This window comes from Nipponia nippon, unplaced genomic scaffold (genome assembly GCF_047370975.1).
Source record: "Nipponia nippon isolate SJK-2023a ecotype South Korea unplaced genomic scaffold, ASM4737097v1 scaffold_7, whole genome shotgun sequence".
NCBI classification, from domain to species: Eukaryota; Metazoa; Chordata; class Aves; order Pelecaniformes; family Threskiornithidae; genus Nipponia; species Nipponia nippon.
This window is the reverse complement of record NW_028262391.1, coordinates 220787-246525: the sequence shown is the minus strand read 5'-3', so window position 1 is coordinate 246525 and position 25739 is coordinate 220787. Positions and strand designations below refer to the sequence as shown.

General features: G+C 43.4%; 1 protein-coding gene across 10 annotated transcripts in view; it reads right to left on the bottom strand.

Annotated features, from left to right (window-relative positions):
* MCF2L2 (MCF.2 cell line derived transforming sequence-like 2) overlaps positions 1 to 25739 on the bottom strand; it is a 182457-nt gene that overhangs the window by 43900 nt on the left and 112818 nt on the right. For all 10 annotated transcript variants that reach the window (XM_087738487.1, XM_087738485.1, XM_087738493.1 and 7 more), the window contains exons 16-18: positions 5136 to 5202; positions 3843 to 3958; positions 2425 to 2494 (exon numbers count right to left, since the gene is read on the bottom strand). In XM_087738487.1, coding sequence (XP_087594613.1) covers positions 2425 to 2494; positions 3843 to 3958; positions 5136 to 5202 — 253 coding nt within the window. The remainder of the gene's footprint in view (positions 1 to 2424; positions 2495 to 3842; positions 3959 to 5135; positions 5203 to 25739) is intronic.

Below are 25739 nucleotides of genomic sequence, written 5' to 3'. Positions count from 1 at the left end.
CCCTCACCTGAGAAGCGGGGTTCAAATCCCTGGTGACAGCTGACCAGGTGGCACTGGTGGAGGTGGGAGAGCCTGTGGGGACATGGCAGAGGAATGGCTGGCAGGGGATGGAGGGACTCAGGCACCAGGGTGTCCCAGTGCAGCTCTCGGGACGCTGTCAAGCAGCTCTGGAATTGGGGCTGAAAAGTCCCAGTGTGATCAGACAGGATAATATTCTTCAAGTATGAATCTAAAAATCAGTCTGTTTCCAATCACAGGCCCACCACGATGTTGTGGCAAGATGGTTACACACATAAAAAGAAGGAGAAATGGAGAAGTGAATCTGCAACTATGCGAGTTTCCTCCCAGAACTCAGCATCACCTTGACCAGCAGCCGATTCAGTTTCCCCGATGCCAAAGCAAGCACGGTCATAACTCAGGGGGCAAGCCAGAAGCCTCTGCTCAGCAGGAAGGCATAAAAAGCTGCCAAATCATGGGGAAAACAAACACACAACCAGACTTTTGTTTGTGCTTCCTAAAGGCAGTCCAACAGAAACAACAAATTTCTAGACTTTATGTGGCTTCTAAAGGCAGAACATAAGGGCAAGTTCTCAAATCAAAGGTGCTACTGTGTGAGCAGAGACATCTCAGGAGAGAGGTTTTTGCTTTCTTAGCGCGAAATTTGAAATAGGGAGAACGCAAATGCATGATTTAATCTCATTCAATAGATTTAGTGTTGTTTGACTAGGCCATAGAAACTGATAAGCAAAGGTAACGGAGGGACCGATTTTCTTTCACTTCACTCCTGAACTACAGCTTTAGTGCTGCTGATTTCATATTGGTAGTGAGGAGAGCTGGGCTCAACAGCGGTTTTTACACAGAGAGACATAAGCTACAATATTTAAACACAGAATTTGAACTTTCTGCACAATTACAGGATTAATTCTGTATCAAGAATTTCTCTTTAGCTCCAAATCCAGGGATATTTGCAACACACAGATTATTTTATGCTTCTTGGATTTCAAAGGTTTGCGTTCTTCAAAGACCGTTTATCCTATTTTGCATAATGATTTCGCCACAGTATTTTCCTGCTCAGCATCTGAATGTTAGGATAACAACATATTCCTTAGTAGTGTAATTTACTCAAGCTCTAAATGCTTTGCTGTTAAACAGAAAATAATACAGCAGACTCATCATTACATTTATACTCATATAATGCTCTTCAGCCTGACCTGTTTGTAAATTGGGGGCCTACCCTTTGGAAGTATCACAAGTTCATAATACCCACTGAAATCTTAGAGATGCGGCAGTGCTCAACACCTCTCACAACTGGGGTATGTGTGTTTCATCCAAATCTGTCTGTATTTCATACAGCACCTTGTTAAAAAAAGGAGATTCAACACGTGCTCTGGAAAAGCAGCAAACGCTACATGTAGTATACAGTGGAAGCAGGAGGTACCTCTGACTACAGAGGAGAGGACAGATTTTCCCGTTTCTCATGCCTCTTCATTTCCCGTGCAAAACACAGGATCTTATTCAAGCAGTTTTGTCAGACTACGAAAATGGTAGCAACCCACCTAAACAGGTTTTTTCTTATTGGTAGGGCCTCTGAATGAGTGCTATATAAACAAGCACCTTTTGTCCTGTTACAGGAAACAGAACTAGTTCATGCTCATTGGGGAGACACACACACACATGCCTGGGAGCTCTCGGAGCAGAGGGTTGCAGAACTCAGGCACTGAAAGCCACAGGAAGCAAAGACACATGCCTTGACCAAAGCCACCACTGCCTGTTGGCTTTGGGCTCTCTCACAAACTGAGCTCGCTCTACTTTTAAACAAGCAGCTAACCCTCACCACTTCATATAAGTGGGGAGAATCCCACGTGGTTCTTGAATTACGTGAAGAAGTAAAGGAATCGACCTCACAGAGTCTTATGGAGCTGGTGGGGTTTCCCCAGGCAAGGAAGGTGGGAGACTCTGCTGGACCAGTTCCAGGGGAATAAGCCTCCTGAATGGGGCAGGGAAAAGAGAGATGAGCTACGGCAGGAACGGGATGTACTGCCTGCACTCAGAGCAATCTGCTGCGATACTGTTCTCCACTTACTCACAGTAGGGTGGTGTCTGGGATACATCAGACTGCTGGTATAGATTTGTCCGATATGAAAAGCATGTCAAACATTTGGATCACTGATTTTTTTTTTTTAACGAGGGATTAAAATACGTTGGTAAAACACTGGTAACAGATCTCTTCCTGTCAGTCAACCAGGTAAAGGTTCAGATTTCAGAATACACACTTGTTAACTGTGGCTTAATTTGGGAATATCTGCTTCTGTGAGTTTCCCTCCTTCACAAAAGCAATCAGAGTGAAAGGATAGGAATAAATCTCTAAGTACTATAGGATAAGACCATAGATATTCATACAAACCTGCAAAAGGATTTACTTACTCTTTTCAAAAAGCATCGGGCAAGAAGCTCGGGGTTTTCAATACAATTTTCTATCTCCTTAAGGAAAATCCTGAGAGGGAGAAAGGAAAGCAAACAGTAATGTAACATCGCACTCGCACTGTGTGCTAGCTTCTGTGTAAATGCAGCTTAAAGCCTACGTTTTTGTAGTAAGAGGATTCACTGGGGAAGGTAACAATTCTGACACACAAAGAAATATATTATATATATATATATTTTAGAAAAATGGGATGTGGTTCACAGCTGATTGCCTGAGTCACCAATATTATCATGTTTTCATCTGCTCACAAGCATCTGATACATCTGGTTCCTCTGGCTGTTGAGATTTGTTTCCAATACGTAGCCCAAACACCTGCTTGCCATTTGGTTATAAGGATTTTTCAGAGCAGCTAGAAAAGGCAGAAAAGCTCTGTCAGATGCAGTTGCTTAATCAGCAAGCAGTGAAAATATGGGATGTAGTCCAAGGGCTTCTGCAGTGGCAGTCAATGCACTAAGCCTTTAGGGAAAGAAAGACCAGGCCTGCAAAGGGAGGGGAAGGTCATGCTCCAAATGGAAGACACATTCTTTCAAAATAATACCTAAACTGGAAAAGAACTTTTCTACTATGTATCACCTACTCTGGCATAATTTTTAAACTTGCAAAAGAGGGATTTTTTAATTTATTTTGTTCAACTGTTTTGTTAACTGTTTGTTAATTTATTTTGTTCAACTGTTGTTGTTTCTATCTTACAGGCAATTATTATCCAAAAGAATTCCTAAATTCTCACTTTGGCTACAGCCAGTTTTACTTAATCAAGGCTAGGAAAAGCAGGAATTTTACAGAAGTAGCCCTAAGCTTTGTGCTTTGAATGAGGATCAAAAAGAGGTTAATCTTCTTCATAATTGGTATTCTGTAGTTATGGGCACTAGATCACCTTGTCCACAGTGTGGACGAGGCTTCTGGAAAGGTTTATGATCATGTGAAGGATAAAATTCCTTAAGAAAAGTGCTATCAAATATATCATGTCTTCTGATGTGATAACAGAAATATAGGACAAATGAGCTGAACACTAAGAAAACTTCCTCGCAGAGGAGTTTTAGCAGAGAAAGAACATCAGGATTTAGTCCTGTGACATCTCCCAGTGTACCAAGGGAGGTGGTAAAATACTCGCCACAAGGGACATTCAAAATGGATAATGCCAGGGGAAATCACTAGTAAATGCACAAAAGGGTATAATCTTTCACAAAAAAGATTAAATAGATGATCTCGGAGGTGCTCTCCACACATGGGTTTTATAGGACACCCCCAGAGGCCAAGTGAGGATGACTTTTCCCGCTTGTGTATGTGTGAGTATGACAAAGCACCCCACATGCAGGGAGCAGAAATGCCCGTAGCCCCCGCGGGCGCAGTTCCCACATGCCTGTTGTGGAATTCGTAGATCTCTGGGAGGTTCCCAAACAGAATTTCTTTCTTGTTCTGGAGTGCAGATGGAATCAGATGTACTAAACTGGGATTGTCCATTTCTGAGGCATACCCCTGCAAAGAGTGGAAAATAAAACCGGGTTGTTTTTACCAGGGAAGAAGTACCGTGTCTGAGACACTGAAAAGCCCCAAAGCCTGTGTGCTTTTTGTTCTCAGCAGAGCATACAAAGGCTTCCCCTGTGCCAGCTTCTTTGTTGCTCCAATGAATTTCTGATGCTTCTGTTTCTCCCCAGAGCTTTTACCCTTGATAGCTGTGCAAACACATTTTTAAGCACAAATGGACAGATTACTGGATTAACAAAAAAGATGAAATGGTGTCCCTAGGATTCAAAAGCCATTTTGGTCATGTAGGGATGGAAACTGCTAAGTTTAATAGACACATATCTTTCTGCTACACTGCTTCATTGCAAAAGTGTTAGTTTGGATTTATTTGTTGAGCTGTGGTATCTGGATTGATTATTTGGTTGCTTCTTGTAGAATCTGGACTGTGTATCTTCAATAAAAACTTTGAGAGAACATTCTGAGTGCAGATTTGAAACTCAAGAGTAATATATCAATTATCAGAGCTGTCAGCTCCCACAGGTCAAATGCAAGAAAGAAGCAACCACACGGCTGTAAAAAGAAACTACTCAGTCCTTCAAGTCCCACCCAAACACAAGCATGGTTGAGCCCTACTCAGCCTCCGTCCTCCCACAGACTAGGGACCTCAGACTCCACACACACAGAGTATGCTGGTAACCTACAAGTTTCCGAAGCTCGAGTTATATTTGCAGTGCGAGCTGCTCTTTTCTGTGTTCAGACACTGCATGGGGCAATGAACAAGAGAGGGGAGAGGGCCTTCCTTTTTCTCAATCATTTTCCAAACCTACGCTCTCAGAAATTTAGTGTCTGGCCCCATGGAAATCAAGGGTGCTGTGTCTGAGGCCTATTGAGGGTATTTTGAAAAGGCACATTATTAACTATTCCTCTGCCCATAACTTTGAGAACCATGCAACTTTTATCATTCTGCGGGCTGGGGTCAGAAAACATGCCTCTTCCTTTAAGCCCTGAGGAAAGATGTTCAATACATCCCTCTCATTTTCCGTCTCCGAGGCTGAGCTATCTTGCTAACGGAGCCGGTGTGCTCTAAACAGGAGGTGGGAGGTGAGAGTGCTCAGCCCACGGCAGACGTGCACCCGCAGTGGTGACTGAGAGGTGAAGCACCAGAAGTCTTTTCGGAAGAGTTTCTTACCTCTATTATACTTTGAAGTTCTTCTACATAAACCCGTTCTGTTTCTATCAGTTCATTGATTATGTGGCTAAAAGACAAGAAAGGTGGAGAGTTATAGTGTTCACCAACAGTTCGACAAAGCATACATGAAAGAAGAAACGGTACTCTTTGCATATTCCTGTTTATGCCTCTGACTACGCAAAAAAAAACCCTCCAGAGGCCATTTCTCCATACTTCAATATTGTGCCTTGCTGATAAGCTTAAAAGTCCTAAACATCCCTTGGACTATTATTTTTTCAGCTCATTTTAAACTTCATGTTGTTTGCTTCTGTAATTTTTATATCTACAAATCTGAATAAAAAGATTAAAAATGCCCCAGAAGGCAAACAAAAAAGGTTTTTTCTTCTAATAATAACTAACAATACTCAATAAAAGGGGGTTATATTTCCCAAGGCTATGTTACATTTCCGTTCTGCTTTCTTTTATAAAATAAACAAAATTGGTGATTAGGCTTCCTTTCTTTAATACATTGCAAAACCAGGCAACAGGATGACGTCAGAAGTCTGAAAACATGAAAGTAAATTAGAGTAAAATATTTATACTATATTTTGGACTTTTCATTTCTAATATTAGTTCAATGCTCCTAGGCAACTTGGAGACATTTATCTTGAAGACACCTGATTTATTTCACAGAAACACGAGTGTAACCAATTCACTTTTGGACAAATAACTAATTAGATTTTAAAATAAAACTGCATTAAATCCCTCAACTTTTTTTATGCATCAGTTGTCCCATATTCTCAAGAAAATGTTCTCTTTCATACTCTTACGAACAAAGTTTTCTGCGTAGCTCTTCCAGAGGTTTGAGCAGTTTCTCCAAGTAGAAGAGGACTCACGCCCCGTATTCCCTTCCTGGGCCGCGCTTCGCGAGCGTCTGCAACCACACGGCTACAGCAAGCAAACCCACAGCACCAGAAGGACACTCGGGAGTGACGTCCAGAGGAACTGGAGTACGGCCAGCCGTAAGCAGCACGCAGCCTGAGGCTAGTAAAGCACAGGCAGCTATTGGCATCCATACCAGCACGGGCGTTTGTCCAGTATCTCCCTGCACATACGCTAGGGTAAGGATGAAATCAGTGATGGCTAGAAGGAAGAAAAATATCGTATGCTTGGAGACGCCTCTACCTCAGGAACTACCTGCCACTTTACACATACAACCGGTACCATTAATCCCAGGTTTTCCCCTGGAAATGCACTCGCCTAGCATGCTACCGACCAGCCAGACATCAGGGTCTGCCTGGAGGGTAGCCTCCACAGTAAATGCTACAGGAACCATGTTTTTTGGCAAAAATAGAGATTTCTGGTATTTTGGTACAAAGCTCTCCAAGAGATTGGAGGAGATAGATAGATAGATAGATAGATAGATAGATAGATAGATAGATAGATAGAAATCTTCTCCTCTGCTGCCTAGTGCCAGGAGCTTGAAGCATCTCAGGGCTGCTTTCTAGAGGAAAATACAAAGACTGGAAAGTCACTTCTGTCACTCCTGCTGGGAAGTTTGCTCTGCCTATCTCTGGTTACCTGTTTTTTATATATCACACAACAGTCACGTAATCAGCCAGACCCCATTAGCCCTTTATATCATGAACCACATTTATAGTGTTGCATCCACTGTAAGGGGATTTTGTCATTCTCCACAGTTTTTAGGATGGCCTTTTTGAGATTAATAAATCAATCCCACTTCTGATAAAGCCTCCTTTAAATGGTTTGGCCAGGCATTTGAAAGTAAAATACTCACATTTCAGGCAGCTTGAAATGCAAAAGCACTGATTAAAACCTTACTAGGTTACTAAAACAGATTCATTGCTTTGCTTCAGATTTACCCAGTCTTTTTCAAGGCAATATGGTTTTGCAGGCTAGGTGGGGACCACGTACTCTAGTCTCATAGGCTATTACTGCTTTATGGACCACTGCTTGAGAAACATCGTAAATACTGAGAAAACTAGACCTTACCTTCAACTGACCCATAATGTTTCAAATTTTGTTATAAAATAATAACTAGAATTTCATAGGTATCTTGCCTTAAGGCCTCAAGTAAAGACAAAATTGCAGTGTCTACCACAAGGTAGGGAAATGGGTCAGGGCTGTACCCTGCACACTCCAGGAGTGCCCGTTCCTATTAGTTAACCTCCACATTGATCTCAAATTGAGCTATTTATGCACAGGAAAGCTGCATCTAGCAATAGGGGGAAAATGGTATCACCCTTCAGGCCTAAGCAATACTATTGAACAAACATGGATGCAAAGGGATTCTGCACTGCTATGCACCATCTCATCAAGCCAAGCCGTGTTGGACTCTAACCCATGCAAGAGCTCTGTCTGTTTTTCCCTGAACTTGCACACCTCTGAGCTGGAAAATATGTCTGGGGTATGCTCAGAGTACTGGATTTCTCCTCATGAGATAGATATATATGCCACCTTAATGCACCTTCATGAGAACTGCACAGTCAATGGCCTAAGGGACCATTTGTCCAAAAAAATTATTTTACAATCATTAGCACTTGCTTTTACAGCTGACTGAAACAAATGAAACTTTTATGGTTAAATATGCCTTTCCTTTTCACAGCTACCAAAGTTACTGCGCAGACCAGACGCAAAGGAGGACAAGCAGGTCGCTACTGTTCTAGCACCACTACCACTTGCAGCGCCGAAAAGAAATCATGAGGACAACGCACAACTTGTTTCTGGAGTCAAAAACTTAGGCTGGCTATCAGACTGAACTAACATACTTCACCAAGCTCAAGCCACTAATGATTACCAAGCTACAACACAAACTCTAGTGGCAGAAACTTGTTGAATCAGACAGATGTTTGGTCGTCACTCTCTACTTCAGACTAAGTAGTGCAAGCTACATTTGTCACTCTGGCTATCATCAGGTTCAGCAGAGAAAACTGGAGACTCAGTTGCCCAGGTAGGCAGCTAATAGTCGATACAATAGAACAGACATATGCAAGTATAATTTCCTATGCAAACTTCATATTTGCATTGGCACGACAGCGTGGCCGTAGAAACCGCGCATACATCCTACCTGTGCACACAGCCACAGCCTTTGCAATGATACACAGAAATATTTTAACTTTTAGCACTCCTCAGAGCCAAAGGATGGTTATGTTCTTGGTTCCCTCGGTGGACCTAAGAACTACTGCTCCACGCTTATTTCATGAATTGTTCCATCAGTTACAAGTTTTGAAATAGCATCTTTAACTTCAGCTCTAACCTCAATTTATTTTAAGGAAACCTCAAATTCTGTTTATTATTTCTGTTCTCCAGATCCAGAAGACCTAAAATTTCATGTCGCAGCAACTGGAACTTCATGAGGTTTATTTAACGCTTACAATTCACATTTCCAGAGAGCTGCTACATTGTTTAAAGAAACGTAACAGAGCAGGTGTGACAAAGTCATCAGAGAAACTTAATGTGTTTAAGTTTTAAATTAATTTGAAGTTCATCTTACTGCGTATTTACCTGCAAACAAGACATAGATCTTCCAGATGTTATTTAGCCTGTTACCTAACAGATTACGTCAGGACTGACTCTGAAGCAAGCCCAACACTTAGCTGACAATTACACCTGAAAATCAAATTATTAGTCCGTAGGTTTCCTAGTAACTGTCATAAACAAACAACAGTGTGATGCCTGTCAAAAGCACAACTCAAAGTAATCCAATAAGTAGAAGAGAGGCCTTTAGGTTATTTTACTATCCAGCTTTCTATGAAAGATGAAGCAAAAATGAATTCTTTTAATCTTTCCTGCATCCTAGTTTAACATAGCTCTTGAATCCCCATTGTAAGAAATCTGGTTTTTCAATTGATTTACTAATCCTAATTTTGTTTGGAAACATTGTCCACTCAGGGCATCAAAAAAACCAATCACATATGAGGAATGTTTTATTAGAGGAAGTTCTGTGGGGCTCCTAAGGTACTGCCATTGTAGTTATGTGGGTGTCATAAAATCTAACACAATTCTTTAAGAAGATTTGATTTTATTATTTAACTTAATTCTATATGTAGATTTATACTAAGAGTAAATGCTTTAGCTTTTTAAGTGTTATGACAAACTTGTCTAACTAACCCTTTCACTCCTTGCAAAGGCGGTGTTAGCCATTTTATCATCTCGCTTTCAATGACGATGAAAGAGACAAAATCATGATGGCATTCCTTCAGCTCCTGGTTAGAGTTCAGGAGCTTCCTATCTCTAAACCACGCGTCTGTACATAAAGGGTAGTTATTTTCCAATACTTCTCCACAGTGGGAGAGCAGGATTTGCTGCCTAAATAAAACTTTCACTGCACAGTTTTTTTGGTGGGTTCTTTGTTGTTGTTGTTCTTTTGGTTTTAACCGCAGTCTTTTTCCAGCCACAAATTGTGTCCACATGAAAAAAGAGGAATTTGACCAAGCATCCAGCATTCTGTCAGAGTCAGCACACATGCTTTAGAGCTCGTTTTACACTTGCTTCTTAGTACCGACGGCCAAGCACATCCCTGGGATTTCCTACTTGGAACACAGGAGCTGCACGCTGAAGCCTCCCGCCGTCCCCAGAGCAGAATGCCTCTGACGCTTCTGCAGCGAGCTGGTGGCTGCAAATTCTGTCCCCAGGGCTGCCACTGGCTGCATGATATAATCCGTCCATCCCTCTATCTGTGCCCATCCCACAGTCTCCAGATGTTATTTTACATGTTTACAACACTGTTCGTCTGGAAGTGTTATTCTGTATTTCTTTCTCTAACAGGGCCACCAGGAACGCTCAGCACAAACCCATCAGAAAAGAGCCTTCCCTAGCTCCAGTGCTCCCAGAGTAACTTACCCGAATTGCTCTCCAAATAATATCCACAGCAGCCAAATCTCAGACGTTACCGGTTGTTGCATATGAATCACTCTCTTGTCAAACTATTAACAATATAAAGCTGTGCACTTGGTCAAGGGCCTTCCACAGACCTTAGAATTGCCCCCACAAAGATGCAATTTAAGAACAGTAAATCAAAGAGCTACATAAATGTGTCTTGCTGCTGCGGGGGAAAGCATTGAGAGAGCATAAAGGAGATGATACTTCTACGCTCACCGTGTGAGCGTGCTAGGTTGGTAAATGATGAAGTAGAGAGCTCACTACATGGCACAAGGGATTTAATGGCATTTGAGGTAGTCTAACGGCCTAGAAAACTGGTAGTGACATAATCTGATTTATATCAAGTCATGAGGGGCGAAATGTGAAATGCTCACTATCTCTTCCCGGACGTCCTGGGGCAGCGAGGGTAACTCAGCGTCCTGTCATGTTTAAGGAGAATACGAGGCAGCAATTGCCAGGACTATTGTCACAGGCAGTGCTTCCAGCTCCCTTTTTCCCTTGTCTGGTCTCAACAAGCATGACGAGGTTAGAAGTCATTTCTGGCGAACAGCTACATCCTAAGTCCTCTTTACATCGTCCAACATTTCAACAAAGCTAATGTTGCAAATGCAAACATTCACTGTTTTTAAAGAGAAAGGATATTGGCCTGTAGATAAGAATTAAGACAAATGCAGCTAATCCATTGTCTTTCTAACTGCTAAGAAGAAAGTACAGGCACCGGGGTTCAGCCTAATGTTTCTGTCAATAATATCAGAAATTAAACAAAAGGTGAAACAGTGAAGGAATGAAGAAGTATATCAGAAAAATGAAGAATATAAGCTAATCAATGGCAGACCAGAGATACGGGCCCTTACTGGATTTAGAGTTTTAAACTTAGCTCACGGTTCATTCAGTCTCTCTCTTTTTTTCTGTGCCCATGTCCAAACTAATAGCAAAGTTTCAAGCAGATTTCTACCAGCTTCCAAGGGCTTTTCTCCAGCCTCCAGTGCTGCCACACACACTGCTCACTAGCCTAAATCACTGTCCTGGTTTTGGCTGGGGTAGAGTTAATTCTCTTCCCAGTAGCTGGCACAGTGCTGTGGTTTGGGTTTAGGATGGGAATAATGTCGGTAACACCCTGATGTTTCAGTTGTTGCTGAGCAGTGCTTACACCGGTCAAGGGCTTTCCAGCTCCCCATGCCCTGCCCGGTGCACAAGGAGCTGGGAGGGGGCACAGCCGGGGGGGCTGACCCAGACCGGCCCAAGGGCTATTCCATACCCTATGGCATCGTGCCCAGTATAGGAACTGGGGGGAGCTGGCTGGGGGGCAGCGATCGCTGCTCAGGAACAGGATGGGCAGTGGTTGATGGGTGGTGAGCAGTTGCATCACTTGTTTTTTCCTGGGTTTTGTTTCTCTCTCTCTTTTTGTTGTTTTCCTTTTCATTACAATAATTTTTATTATTATATTACATTATACTATATTATATTATTTTATTTTACTTTATTTTATTTTATTTCACTTTATTTTATTTCAATCATGAAACTGTTCTTATCTCAACGCATGAGTTTTCCTACTTTCACCCTTCTGATTCTCCCCCTTCCGATTCTCCCCCTTCCCACCGGGAGGGGGGTGAGCGAGCGGCTGGGTGGGCTCAGCTGCCGGCTGGGGTTAAACCCCAACAGTCAGCAGACTGCTCCCTTGGGGGCAGCAGCAGATGCAGCACTGATATATCTGCCATCCCACCTGCTTTTGTATTAGCTTTCCCCTTCACAGAGAAACATGAAAACAGGAGATGGAGCCAGGAGGGACCACCTGAAACCTTGCCCTTGGTGCTAAGGGTTTGGCCAGTAAGTATGAGAACGTGCATCCTATAACGAGGCTCGCTGCAGCTGGCTGTGTCCGAGGGGATTCGGAGGTCATGTCAGAATAGAAGCAGCTTGCAGCCTCGACTTTGGGCTCAGCGTTGTGATTACAGGAAAGACCCAAACAGTCCCCTTGGTGACTGGGAAGTGGAGAAAAACAGGGGCAACTGGGATGTGTGAGGTAAAGGGAGGGGGAGATCTTCCACACTCCATTGTTCCTTCATTTCAGAGACATTTTACAAGAATATGAACTTTGGGTGGCAGCAGTCCAAAGACAACAGAACTCTGATTTGGCTGCAGTTTATGGGCAGCTCTCACAAGGATAGTTCCTCACCAGGATCACTCCCAAGTAAGCAGGCCATCTCAGCACGGATGGTGAAGGATTAGGCATCTGCCCTGAAGGTCTAAAGTTTCCATGGAGTCTGAGAAATCCCTAAGATCCTATCTGTAGGCATCCTTGTAGCCAGTAAACATGCATTCCACTGGATTATACTTGCTCCTTCCCCAAAGAAACAAAGAGACTCACCGAATTAGAAGAGTTGCAAAGGTGGAATATTCTGGCCCCAATAATACCTGACCCACTAGCTTTCCTGGTGTGGAAACAGTGATGTAAAATGCTGCTCAGGAGAGCAAGGCCAGCTTTCCCTCTGTGGAGGGAGTTTACTACGTGTCCTAGGAGAGACGGCTCAGCCACCACTAACCTGGCAAAGCACTCTGTGTGGCAGGGCCTTTGCTGCTACCGTAACTTGGCAGAATTCGGATGTGGCTGTGGCAGGGAGAGATCACACACAGGCCCGCTGATATGATGTTGTCAGATGTTCCTCCAGCAAAGGAAACTTCTTGTTATGGGAAACAGTTAAAATGCATGTACTAGCTCACATTTCTTTGTATTATTGATCTGGGTTTCTAACGAAACATCATGGCCTTGGTTACACTAGAACCACATTTTCCACAGGTGTGACTTCCCATCAGTTTCCTTTGGGCAGGTCATTCTTGCTTTGGCAACCATGACATCTTGTGGCCCTGCAGCACTACTAAGATCTCACACACTGAGCCAGTTTCCACCTGAAATGACTCCCAGCTTTGAGAGGCACTGCAGTGCCAGCACAATAAGGATGATAAGAAAGGAGAAAGTAATAGGAAAACTCTTTCTACTTTGTCATTAGTGCTCTCTCTGACCTCTGGCAAGTCAGTCGTGCCATGCTGAAGTGAAGAAAAAAATGATTGCATAAAGGATTCTCTCCAACAGGGGCGAGAATGTAGGAGCTGCAAAGGACAGCAAAGCACTGGGAAGAGACTTGTTTTTAGCCAAGGCTACACGTGAAGCCTTGAAACTGAGGTAAAAGCTGGCATTAATTAGCACCCCTTCACTTGTAGTGGTGCATTTCTCATCTGTTGCTGCCTGTGCTGACATTTAGACCAAATGTGGCTATTTATATTGCTTTGGACTCTGCAAATAGCAACTACCAATGTTGTTAACCAAGTATAAACTAATCCTGCACTGCGTTGCCTTGTTGCAACAAAACTTTGTCAATAGGTATTTATATGAACTGGCTGCTTCTGGTAACTGAGGGCACACTACTAGGAAGGTCCTCACCACAATGACAATAAAGAAGACATGTACCAGCCCATTGTATATTTATAATAACTCTTCCTCCTTCCTTCTTCCTTAATAACAGAAGAAATAGGGAACGTAATTGAATAGCTGGCCGAGCTCCCCAGGTATGTCAGGTCGTTGTGCAGCTCTGTATCACCATAATTCTGGTAGGAGCAGTGCCAGATAGTTTCTCTGCTGTGATATGTGCTACCTTAAAAAACCCTAGCAAATATAATGAAACACTAAGAAGTAATATCTAGAGACTACCACAACCTATTAATATCTCCTCTGGCTAAACCTCAATGGCTTTTTGCTCATACAGTTACTATTTGTGCATCCTGCTCAGATGGCAACATAAAACTAATTCAGAATTTTTGTTTCCATAACTGTGCTTCTTTTCTAACAAACTCATTGGCTCACTTCCATTCACAGGTCTTGTTTCTGTGCCAGGGTTTGCTATCACAGGTGCCTGTCCTGATAGGAGAGGAAGTCAAGCCATCAAATAGAATTAAACCAGTGAGCTCTTCCAAAAAAAAACCAAAAAAAACCCCAAAAAACCCATAAATCATAACTCCAAAATATTATGCTACAGAAAACCTGTCTGCATGACTGATGTGGAGCCAGCAAAAGTGGCACTCGTGCACGGGTGCTCCATATCTGTCTCGCAAAAACACACGGTGCCTGGAAGATGAAAAGTTTGCAACAGCTGCAACAGCAGAATACCAGTGTGCAGGAGCAAAATACTCAATGGAATTTATTAAATTAATAAAAATGAAATAAAAATCACCTTTAAAAATATATCTAATTTAGATAGAGATCTACTTAAATTGAAAATACTGGCTTTTTAAATACCTGAGGCTTCAAAAACAAAAGAAAGGCCTGAACAGCGCAGTGCAACGGTTACATGTACTTGGAATAAACATCAACATTGGATAGAGTTGGAGTTAGATACACATAAGGGAAGTGGGGGTGAAAAATTTACTGGCTTGCAAAAATGAGCACAGTGGTAAAGACCTCCTTGGCCCAGCACTCTGGCTAGTCTTAAGAGCTGTCAGATTTCTATTTCTGAATGTAAACAAAATGTAACAAAATTCTATTTTTTGCAAAGGTATCTCCTTTGTAGGTAGCAAATGGTGAAAAACTCACTGTCCCAGTGGAAATAGAATCAGCAATAAATAGCACATGCAGTTTTGAACTAGAAATTGCTACAAAGAATTCTAAGACTGATCTAATCTCAAAATCTCAAAATGATCTCTGTGCTATGGAATCAACAGAAATGACAGCATGTCAGCTGCTGCGTAGAGGAAACTTCCATTCCACCTACATAATTGCTTTTAAGAGGAATTTTCTTTCATTTCTCACAGCGCTAAAAGTGGCTTTCCCAGTTGAAAAGTATCATCCGCTAAGATTGTGCAACAGCTCAACTGAAATTTAAGCAATGAGTCAGTTTCTGTACTTTACCTCCTAAAGTGGAATAAAAGATCATTCTGGATGTAAAAACATTTGTTCGAATGGAACTTTATATTTCTTAGTTGATGCAGAAAACATTTCTGATTTCTCTGGCACATATTCTTTTTTTTCCCCCAAATGAAAGAGGGCAATGCCTTGAAAGAACAGTGATTGTTCTTAAAGTGCATTTCATGGCTGCAGGTGAACCCCAGCTAACTCACTCTGAGAAGCATAAGGGGTTTAGATAGTACGCTCCACCTCAACTGAAAATCAGCGCCCCTTGGTGACGATATGGCAATTGCCTGCCGAGGTGATCCTACTCCGCTGCAATGTCAAATGGATTTGCTCAAGATATTATGGAAGTTCTTCTGAGCAGAAAGACTGTATCTTTGTTAGAAACGTATGTCGCCGCCAAAGTCACCATTTATAGTATTTTGCTGCTTCTGAAATGATCTGATCTCTTCACAGATAAGCAATTGTCCCACATTCATTGTTCCCAAAACAAATTACCTCGGGGAAATATTTTTATATATCTTAATTAGTTGACCTACATTATAGGAACCAGAACATAGTTGTTAATGGAGAGGCAAACTAATTAAATCGCCTACAGAGAGGAGTAATACGAATAGAGGACTAAAAGTCAAGCAAGAGCTGTTCCTCACTCAGCTGCGCACTACACCCAGCTGATGCAGCTCTGCACACAAACCGGAGCTAGCTGTAGACAAGGTGGGTGCGCAGGCTGCTCCTTACTGTAGGCCAAAATAAATAAATGCCAAGTAGCTGGGTAAATATTTGTCAGCTACCCATCAGGCCCACCTTGGGATTTTGGTCTCTTAACCTTGCAGCTGCACCATTTCTATTTGGTGATAAAGATGTATTTAGCTCTGTGATATCTCAGCATCGAGTAATCAATTAGCCAAAAGCAGGTGAATAAATAAATTTGCTACTAATGTAACTGCTAAGTGGTATTAGTATTAGGTCATATTTTAGTAGATGGTAGGAGGTCGCTAGTAGATTGTTGTCTATAGAAGCTACTTGACACACAGGCTTGTAAAATATCTGCATGTAAGGAGCCATGACAGGTTAACCAGCTGCTCCCGTACCGCCGAGACTTCCAGGTAATTTCTTAGCATTGTTTGCTTGCTTGAGATCGTGAGTATTTACATATAGGCCACAGAATTAACTGAATGGCTCGAATTTCGGTATTCTTCCTTAGAAATATTACCCAGTCAAAAGCAAACCTTCTGATTTCTTAGGGCCAGGCAGATCTAGTACAGCTGGATCTGCTAAACTGAAGTCATTATGGGCACTCAAGTTTACCAGCCAACAAAAGCAGCTCACTGCTTTTTAAAATATAAAAGTATCCAACCTTAACGATTCTATGATTCTATAAATATATACATATATGTATAAAAATTAAATAAAGGTTATTAATATACTCATGTTGAGATTTACCCTCTTACTTGTTTCTAGCTCGTAAGGGCTAGAACATACGGTCACAGATCATATTCAGAAGACAAGACCTCTGAAGTAAAGCGCTCTAGATTTGCATGTCCTGTCGTTGTGGGAAACCCACAGGGCTCCTGTGTCCTGGAAGCCGTTTTCTTCCTGGGTGCTTTTTTCTTAAAAGTTGGAAATAATGCAGCTTAAAGATCTCTAGATATGTAATAGTTTCCACCTTTTGCAAAAACTATTTAACAGCTTTTTTCTATGATCAACCTGACCTTTAAGACAGAACCTATTTTCAGTTCACATGCAGTATATTGTTTCCATTCCTTTGTAGACACGATATAATGATATCCAAATACCAGTTGACCTCATTGAGGTCAAAAAATCTGATAAAGGCTGACAGTGCTGTGGATTTTCCCACACAGAGTGGTAAAGCATGATATTTGAAAACGGGCTTTTTTAAGAAAAGAAAAAGTTACAGTGGTAAAAACCTAAAACTTTCAAACAGACAAGCCCAAAAAAATAAAACCCTAAAGTAGGTTAAAGGAAGCTTAATGGGAACTATTTATGTAGAGGACTCATGTTGAGTACTAGAGCTCAGGCTCTAAGTAAACCTGAAACATGCCCACAGCCTCCCTCCAAAACTCTGTGTAACCTCGGGCGGGTATCCCGGCTGCGCCGGCGTGACAGCGAAGGACTCAGGCGGCTCTGCTCCCACACCGCCCTGACCTCCCGCGCCCGAGCACCTCCGTTAGGCGGTGCGACTCACGTCTCTCACGCCCGTGGCACTCGCTCCTCCTCACCCGGTCCCTGCAAGGACCTTTTGTGTGAGCAGAGCTGCTTTGGATTGGGACAGAGAAGCTGAACACGAAGCTATCGTTCACTTCATGCGAATGGAAGACAAACGCCATCCTGAAGGGCCCACTGCTGGAGGAAGAGAAGAGCTCCAGTGGTTTTGATTCTTGTAGCAGATCTGCTCTTGACAGCTTTGTTCTGTGAGACTTTGGAAGGCCATTTGGGTAGAATGAGGAATTAGTTTTATTATTAAAATTCATAATTGATTTTACAGAGAGCCCTGAGTTTATGTCGGAGAGGGCAGACCGGAGACGCGCATGTTGCGCTTGGAAGGGAGGGGACGGATTTGATGAAAATGCCTAGCTCCTGTGTGGGTCTGTTCTTCAGCCTGAGATGGGACCCCAAGGAAACTCCAGCCTGCAAAATCCACCTCTCCCTGCAATAGGACACAGCTTTGCGCCAGACTTAAAATCTATGGTCCTCCCGCCGGAGCTTTGGCAGATCTCTTCGATATACCCTGCTTTTAAATGTCTTCAAGAATCAGTATTCTGTGGGGCTTGGGGGAAATAAGCCAGGTGTTAGTTACAGGGCAGTAGGAATGGAACAGGGAAAGAAAATCCTGACAAGATAAAATGGAGTTTATGGGAGCAGCTGGAACACGTGTTCTGCTTTAGTTAATCTCTTATTGGCACGTTTACATCAGTAAATTGTGAACTGCCACGGCTGGGGAGCAAACACGTCCTTTTTTGTGTGTGTCATGCCTTCTCTGCAGCGGCAGCGCGGGGCGGAGGGGAGGGCAGGATCGCGCCGTCCGCAGCTACCGCCCTCCGCCCAGCCGCGACCGGGAGCCACGGCTCTTGGCAACATCCACAGCCATTTACTAAGCCATGCTGCGGACAACCCCCTCTACCACACCTCTGGGGCGCAGCTTGCAGAATTTAATCATCAACATAGAAAAAGAGGGAGAGACACTGTCTGTTGGAAGGTATTCCAAACTTAGAAAGCAGCTTTAGAGGATCGTAGGACAGATTGCAGCTGGAGAATGTGTTCCAAGGGCCACTCCACAGAAAACTCACAATTGCAGACTGCAAGAAACTGGGAGGATATTACCCAGTATTTGGGTAACAGTATTGCCCCTGTTTCTTGCTTTTTTCTCTAAGCAGCTGCTAATGGCCAATGTCCGAGATAATACAATGGGACAGATAGATTTCTGGGCTCATCCAGGACTGCCGTTCCTCTGCTTTTTTCCCTGGAAGAATAGGAAGCTTGGTTTATCAATCTCAGTGCTGCTCCAGGTCTTACACAAGCCTTGCCTACGTGGGAAATGTCTACTTTGCCACTTCAGCACTTGTGGTTCGAATTGGGGCTGGGTGCAATTGCAATGGTGGCTGGACGAGGTAAGAGCACGCTGCACCAGCAGAGCTATCACAGAGCTTGGAGCTCTTGGTGTCCTCTACCCAGACAGCAAGTCTGGCCCAAGAGCACTAGTGCAGGAGCCAGCACAGACAAACAGAACCCATGCGTTTTTACCAAGAATAGTATGCTCACTGCCACTTTATTTAGCTCTAATTCAGGTCGGATGCCATAAAGGCAAGATTGTCTATACTAGTTTGTCCAATGTGGCTACTACCCAGGGCACAGCATCTGAAGACAGGTTTACAATAACTAGAAATGCAAATAAAGCGTCGGTGCCTTCAAACTAGAGGCTACAGATAAAGATCAGCAACAGTGCATTGAATAATCTGGATACGCACGGGACCTGTGCAGAGTCTGCAGAGGATCTGTTTGACAGACAAGTGATACTGCATAGAACAGAATTCCTGTTTAGGCCCATACGAGGAAAGAAAGTTACTGCTGGATGAAAAAATGTAAGTGAATTTTCAGAAGTAAACATAGCATTCTAAACATGAATATGTTGCAAATCTTCCAAACCCAGTTATTATATTCCCAGCTAACAAGCAGCTTGTTACCCGCAGGAAGCCAAGTCAGCAGTGATTAACTGATCGGTGCCATTGACAAAGCGCTGCTCCATTGCATCACCAGCTGCACAGGACGGAGCGGCCTCCTGCCTGCTACGCCCTGTCTGCTACTATCCTGCAAACCATGCAATTATTTAGATCAGCCCAGTGTGGGCGCAAGTCGCTGACATCCCAATTAGGCAACATGCCATGCTCTCTGTGCTGCTGTAAACGACCATGGGAAGTGCTCAGACCTCCCTCATGAGCTAACTGACATACAGGAGCTGCCTGTTTGTAACTTCAGAGCGGTCTAAAACCAGATTTCGTTGGAGCTGGTGTGAATGTGTATGGGGAAGACAGGTATGCTTTGGCAGCTCTGTCTGGAGAATTTTACACCCTGAGAGGCCCAATGGCTCCTAGTTTGTTTCAGTGGTTTCTTAGCCTGGAGAATCTCTACTGTCCCGTCCTTTAAAGACAAAGTGGCCACCATCTTAACTGAGGTGGTATAAAATCATACCAGTGCCTCTCCTTCCCCTTCCCCATCCATCAGCCTGGCAGCGGTAACAGGGCTGAACAACAGCCCCTGCTCCTTGGCTTGTGCCTATGCTGCCTGGGATTTCTCGGTGTCCTTCACACAAACACAGAAAGGCCAAAGACTCTCAGCCCTCTGTGTCAGAGCAAAGCCGGGTTTTTATGGAGAGGTGATACAGCTACCGTTAGGGGAGAAACAAACACAGAAGCCTTCAGGCCCACATGTGCTCCTTCTGACAAGATGCATCCAGTCCCAGGCCAACCCAAAGCAGCCTTTCTTTGCACATGCCCTGTACACCCTGGGACGGATTGGGGGGTGGTAGAGAGCAGAACTTCTAAAGTCCTGGACAGGTATAGCAAGCAGCCATCCGACAGATGATCCAGATTGCTCCCCACTGACTATGTGCTTGCTGAAGTTCCCAACGCTTTTCAAGTGGAGCGCACACATTCCTGTAACACAAGGCAAGACAGAAGATACCTGTGATCCTAATCTCCCCATGTGCCTAAAACAAACCAGCCATCCAGTATGTGCATGTGGCCAGCTGCATTCCAGGAGCCTGCCCAGAGCCAGCAGGCAGCAGAACAACTGCACAGAAAACAAGTCGAGGAATTCCTGGAATTTCTGAAGAGTATTAAAATAACCTTAGTATCCAATAGGAAGCAGGTATGAGAGATAATAGCAGAAGTGGCCGCTTACCCCTCTTTGATACTTGATGAAGTGCAAATTTTGTAAGAAGGCATGTGAATGTCAAGAGTGCTTATTTCAGCTTCTCTCTGCCTCCCGGATTCTTTGGAAGCAAGGACACGAGGACTTCAGGAAGCCTCCAGAGCACTCCGTAAACCCTGTATTGTAACAATAAGATTTTTTTTTCTCCTGTTCATAATAATTTCCCCAGTTCCCAGAACTATTTGGATCTATAGTAGGAATACGTCTCCTCTTGCTATTCTACACACATTTCTGTCAGCAGCAAGATCTCCCTACATGGCAGCATACACTTCACTTCAAAGATCCTCCTAGCCCCTTAGGCTGTAATTAGACTTGCAAGTGCTGGAGCCAATCTGCCCAACAGGGAAACTTCTCTGAAAACAAAGACTTTGTAAAGGTTGAAAGAGATGATGGCAAACAAGAAGTGGCTAGTGGCTTCTTGAAATTTCTCCTGCTGACTGCTCTTCCATTAAGTCTGGTGAAAGAAAACAGTTCTCTGTGCCTAACAATAAAGTCAAGAACACAGTTTCTCTTTTAAAATTTAGGCTCCAAGTTCTTCCCCTCTCCCAGCTGATGGTGTTCATAAGTCTGGAGATCAGACTGGAAAGACACGCTGTTGGGGTTCTACTGTAACACTTCTGTCTCAACCACTCACCAAAATCACTTTATCTCAATTGTAATAGAAGTCTATATGATATTACATTATAGCGTGACGTTTGTTACATCTCGCATTTGTGCACTGTAGGGAAACATTTGCAATGGATCTTACTTATGCCATGTAAAAGGGTAAACTCATTCCCCCCTTTGGGGTTGTTCAGTCTGGAAAAGAGACCCTGTTAGAGCCTTTCAAAATGTAAAGGGGGCTTATAAGAAAGAGACATTTAGCAAGGCCTGTAGTGACAGGACAAGGGGCAACAGTTTTAAACTGAAAGAGGGTAGATTTAGATTGGACATATGGGAGAAATTTTTTACGATGAGGGTGGTGAGACCCTGGAAGAGGTTGCCCAGAGAAGTTGTGGATGCCCCGTTATTGGAAGCGTTCAAAGTCAGGTTGGACACTTTGAGCAACCTGCTCTAGAGAAAGATGTCCCTGCCCATGGCGGGGGGGTGGACTAGGTGATCTTTGGGTCCGTTCCAGCCCAAACCATTCTATGATTCTACGATTTATCTCTGCCTCCTGTAGAAGCTCTGCATCTTTGGCCAACAGCTAATAAAATCAGGGGTCTCAGTTGCTCTCTCCTGCCATATGCAGCTCTGATGATTACAACAAGCACTTGGACACCAAAGCTTTTAGCAGCACTCCCTGAGCTACTAGTATTTTTGACACCAGTCTGCACCTAAATTTAGCAATTCCCAGACCTAATGTCAGTGCAACTTTGCTATTGCTGATTTAGAATAGGGCTCTGGCACCATATTCTCATTCTGTAAATAGCTTCTAATTCTTTACCCAGGGCAGAAGTGCTGTCCTGCTCTGCCCACGCAGCCTGACGATTCGGTGATAAGCTTGGTTATTCTCACGTTCAGAGTGATGCACAGACTGCTTTATGAAGCTCCCCAGTCCTTGTTAGACCAGTACCGCTGAGGGTAGGCCTGACCCAGATATTGAGATACACTGAATTTAAAGGACTCTTAAATGTAAATCATATGCAACTCTGCAGTTGGAACCTGTCAAGGGTACAAACACCTTCAGGCATAGACCCGCAGGTTGCACACTGCAGGATGTGAGGTTGGAAAGGGGCAGCCGGCTGCGGGTGCGCAGAAGCGATGCCAGATGCTCCACAGGTTTCCTCAGCATGTAAAGCAAACTTCATGTGCATGTTCAGAGGATAAGCAGTGAGTTTGGACTGTGTACATGCTTGGAGACTATTTTGCCAGTGTACAGAAGTGCTCCGTGCGTACGTGATAGCTAGGGCCATCCCATATTCTTAAACTCGACTCTCTTTCATTTAAGTCCCAAAAATGATACCTCAGACTCCAAACCCTAGAGCTGGTCATTCATGAAGTTAAATCTGTCTGAATATAAGCTCTCTAGAAGAGCTTACAGTCTCAGGAGAATTTAATTCAGAAAGCAGGGATTATGCTGCTTACATGTCATGCTCCATCTGAGTACAAAACCACCAGTGCCTTGCAATTTCCCAGCTTATTATTCAGTAGTAAAAGACATGAATGAAAATTAGACGCAAGTAACACTACTGTAACACCTGCCACTGCGCACCTATCCCTTCAATATCCATGTTGCTGTGCTTATAAGTGATCGCTGTCAAGGCCACACTGATGACCCGTTGACAACACCAACACCATGTGCACGATCTGGGGGCGTCATCTCACGACAAGAGTTAAGCTGTGGTCAGAAAGTCAAGGAAGAGATGTCATACTTTTCTGTTTTCAAAGAGAAGCACTAACATTGCCTAACAAGGGCTCCCAGCCCTTGTTGCAAGGTGGACTAGAAAAATGACGGGTGAATCGGATCTCAAGCCAATCAACCAGAAAATATTCCAAATTTACAGGAAATTCAGTTTCATATCTGATGGGGGTCAATATCAACTGTTTGGATGCAGTTTCTTGATCAGTTTATCCACTCTGTAACTAGGAAGGAATAAATCTGCACCTTTGCATGCTCCCAGTCACCTCCATTCTCTCCCCTCCCTTGCATTCGGCAATGATTGTACACCAGCATGGACACTCAGATAAACTGGTGAGCAAGATGAGTTGACCCAGCTCAAAATTAACCTCACAAAAAGAGAAAAAGTCACCCTAGCTGCACAGTTGCAGCTGTATGAGGGATACAAATGGACTACGTGGGGCGGGTATGGGGAGGGAAAGAGGAAGAAAGGACAGCGGCAGCAGCCCTAAATGAGCTTAGACCGATTGTGAAACCGTCATCAGAATAGACCTATGAATCAGATTTCCTTTCATAAAATGATCCCACAGAACATCTGACCAAATCAGCCCCCCACAATAACGTTTGAACATAAATTGCAAAATATCACAGTAATGTAGTTAATGCCTATGAGATACTAAGGAGGGCGGTCGTTAGGATGCCATGAACTTTGGTCAGCTTGCTACAAAACATCTATACGGGCTGCCTACAGCCACTTGTGCAAACGACCTTGAAAGGGTTGCCCTCCTTGTGATTTTATCAAAAATGCCCAACGATTTCATACTTACAGTCGAAGCTCAGTCATGTGATTGCAAAAGACCATCAGATTTCTCGTACAAGAAGCATCTCATGGATACGCAGGAAGATTTGAAAATGTAAACCAAAAGGCTCTCAGTTAGAATATGATATAGCAAGAGAGTTACAAAGGCCACCTGATAGTAAAGGCAACGAGAGTCCAGAATTACGATTTTTGAATGGAGGGTGCTGGTTTGGCTTATCAAACAGAACTGCGCTTCTGCGTTTAAAAACCCTCTTTATATAAGCAGGCTTCTGCGTTACTTTTTCTTTTCCAGAGACGTACGGCTTTAGGGAAATTCCTTCCTACCTTCCTCCCCCCCTGGGCAAGAACAGCTAAAAGTACGCAGTAACGGCAGAACAGCCTAACACAAATCTGCAGGAACTGCGATTCATTCTGCAGTATTGTAACATCTGGGTATTTCTCCCTGTTCTCTTGAATCTTTCAAGGTATCTCCTGATGTTGAAAATGTGACTCCCTTCAAGCTGTATTTTCTGGAAACCGCGTTATCAAGACACAGATAACACAGAAATATTTTGGTTTTCATTTTTAAATGTCTTTGGAACATTTGGCTTTGGAAGGCTCTGAGTTGAGACTTTTTCATTCCTGTGTTTGGCAAGCCAGCCTCCTACACATTAAAAAGATTAAGTTAAAATTGCATGCTTGTAGTCATATTTGGTTGAAGCATAAGTGAATCATGGTTTGCATTTTTTTTTTACAGTTACTTGTGGAAAGAAGAATCCAGCTGCTATTTTTTTTTTCTCTCTGGTTCACCAATTTCAACTGAAACTGAAAACAGGAAAAACTGGCATCACCGGCCAAGAAATAGGTGCTCCTGAGGTTTTTAAATATCTATCATCGAGAACTTCTCATTCTGAAAGGGACTGTTTTATCACGGATAACATGCTCGAATGGGATGACACCTAGAAGTAAGAATGAAGAATAAACTTATGAAAAAAAACCCAAAAATTGCGAACTAGGGAAGGAATCAGCAATTATTGTTTTGGTAAGAAAAACGAATGATGCTTTGTTTATAAGGTTATTTCGACTGTTATTTAAACACCGCTTAGATAACATGCCAAATTTACACAAACTTTTCCTGCCAGGGTGAACTGCCAATTGTAAAGGATTCTGTTTTGTCTTACCGCAGAATCAAACAGACGAAGAGAAATCTGGGAAGGCTGCTATGAAGTTCAGTCATACTAAGCCACGTAACAGGAGAAAGGAGAGATCAAGTGAAAAACTGCGTAGCCCCCGAAGCGCGCCCCGAGCACACCGCTGTCGCGCCGCAGCGCACCCTTCCCTGGGCTCCTCACCTGCCCAGGTTTTATCCTTGCTCTACTTTTGCCGGGTGCCCCCGATGACAGTATTCCTATCTCTGCTTTTCTCTCTTGTGTGTAAAAAGAAAACAGTTCCTCACCTCACAGAGATGTTGTCAGGTTTATGGCCGTAAAGTGACAAACAGGCGCTAATTGTCACGATACGCAATAGTTAAATTTCTATGAAGTCAATGATGAGGTCAGGAATGATTCAGAACAATCCCAGTCATGTGAGAGAAGGGAAGATACACAATGGGCTTGTGTTTGATACTTATATTCAGTGAGAAATCTCAGATTTCCAATAAACCATACGAGGCGCAGCATTATAGTGGCTTTTCAACTTAATTTGAACGAGCTTTTCTTTTAACCTAGTTTTCCTCTTGACAAAGTTTTGCAGAAGTGTATTTAAAGAGGGCACGTTCACAGCGCTTGCCTCGCTTTGTTTTTTAAATACTTGTCTCCGTCTACCGACCACGGAGACCGGCTTAGTCTTGATGCACTTCAGTGAATCGGGCATTCCCCTCAAGATGATGCAAATAACTCACCAAGGTTCGTGGGGAAGGTAGAAAAGAAAACCTAAACCGCACTCTTCCTCCCCTGAAGATTTCCAACGAGAACGTGAAGGGAAGGAGTTTCACTGTGACCTACAAACTACCTACCAACAGTAAGATGCTACTTAGCACCTCGGAGACTCAGAGCAGCAACGAGCTAAACTTTTTGTCCTGTCCCCTACGACACTTTTAAGACAGAGGTACCTTTGAACTTCTACGAGACGTTACTTTCAGCACGTTGAGTGCCCTCGCAAGACGCCGCTTCCCCACGCTGCAGCCTCGCCGCCTCGGGAGAGGGGCAGGCGGCGGCAAGCCGCACGCCGCGGCGGCGGGAGCGGGGCAGCCTTCCC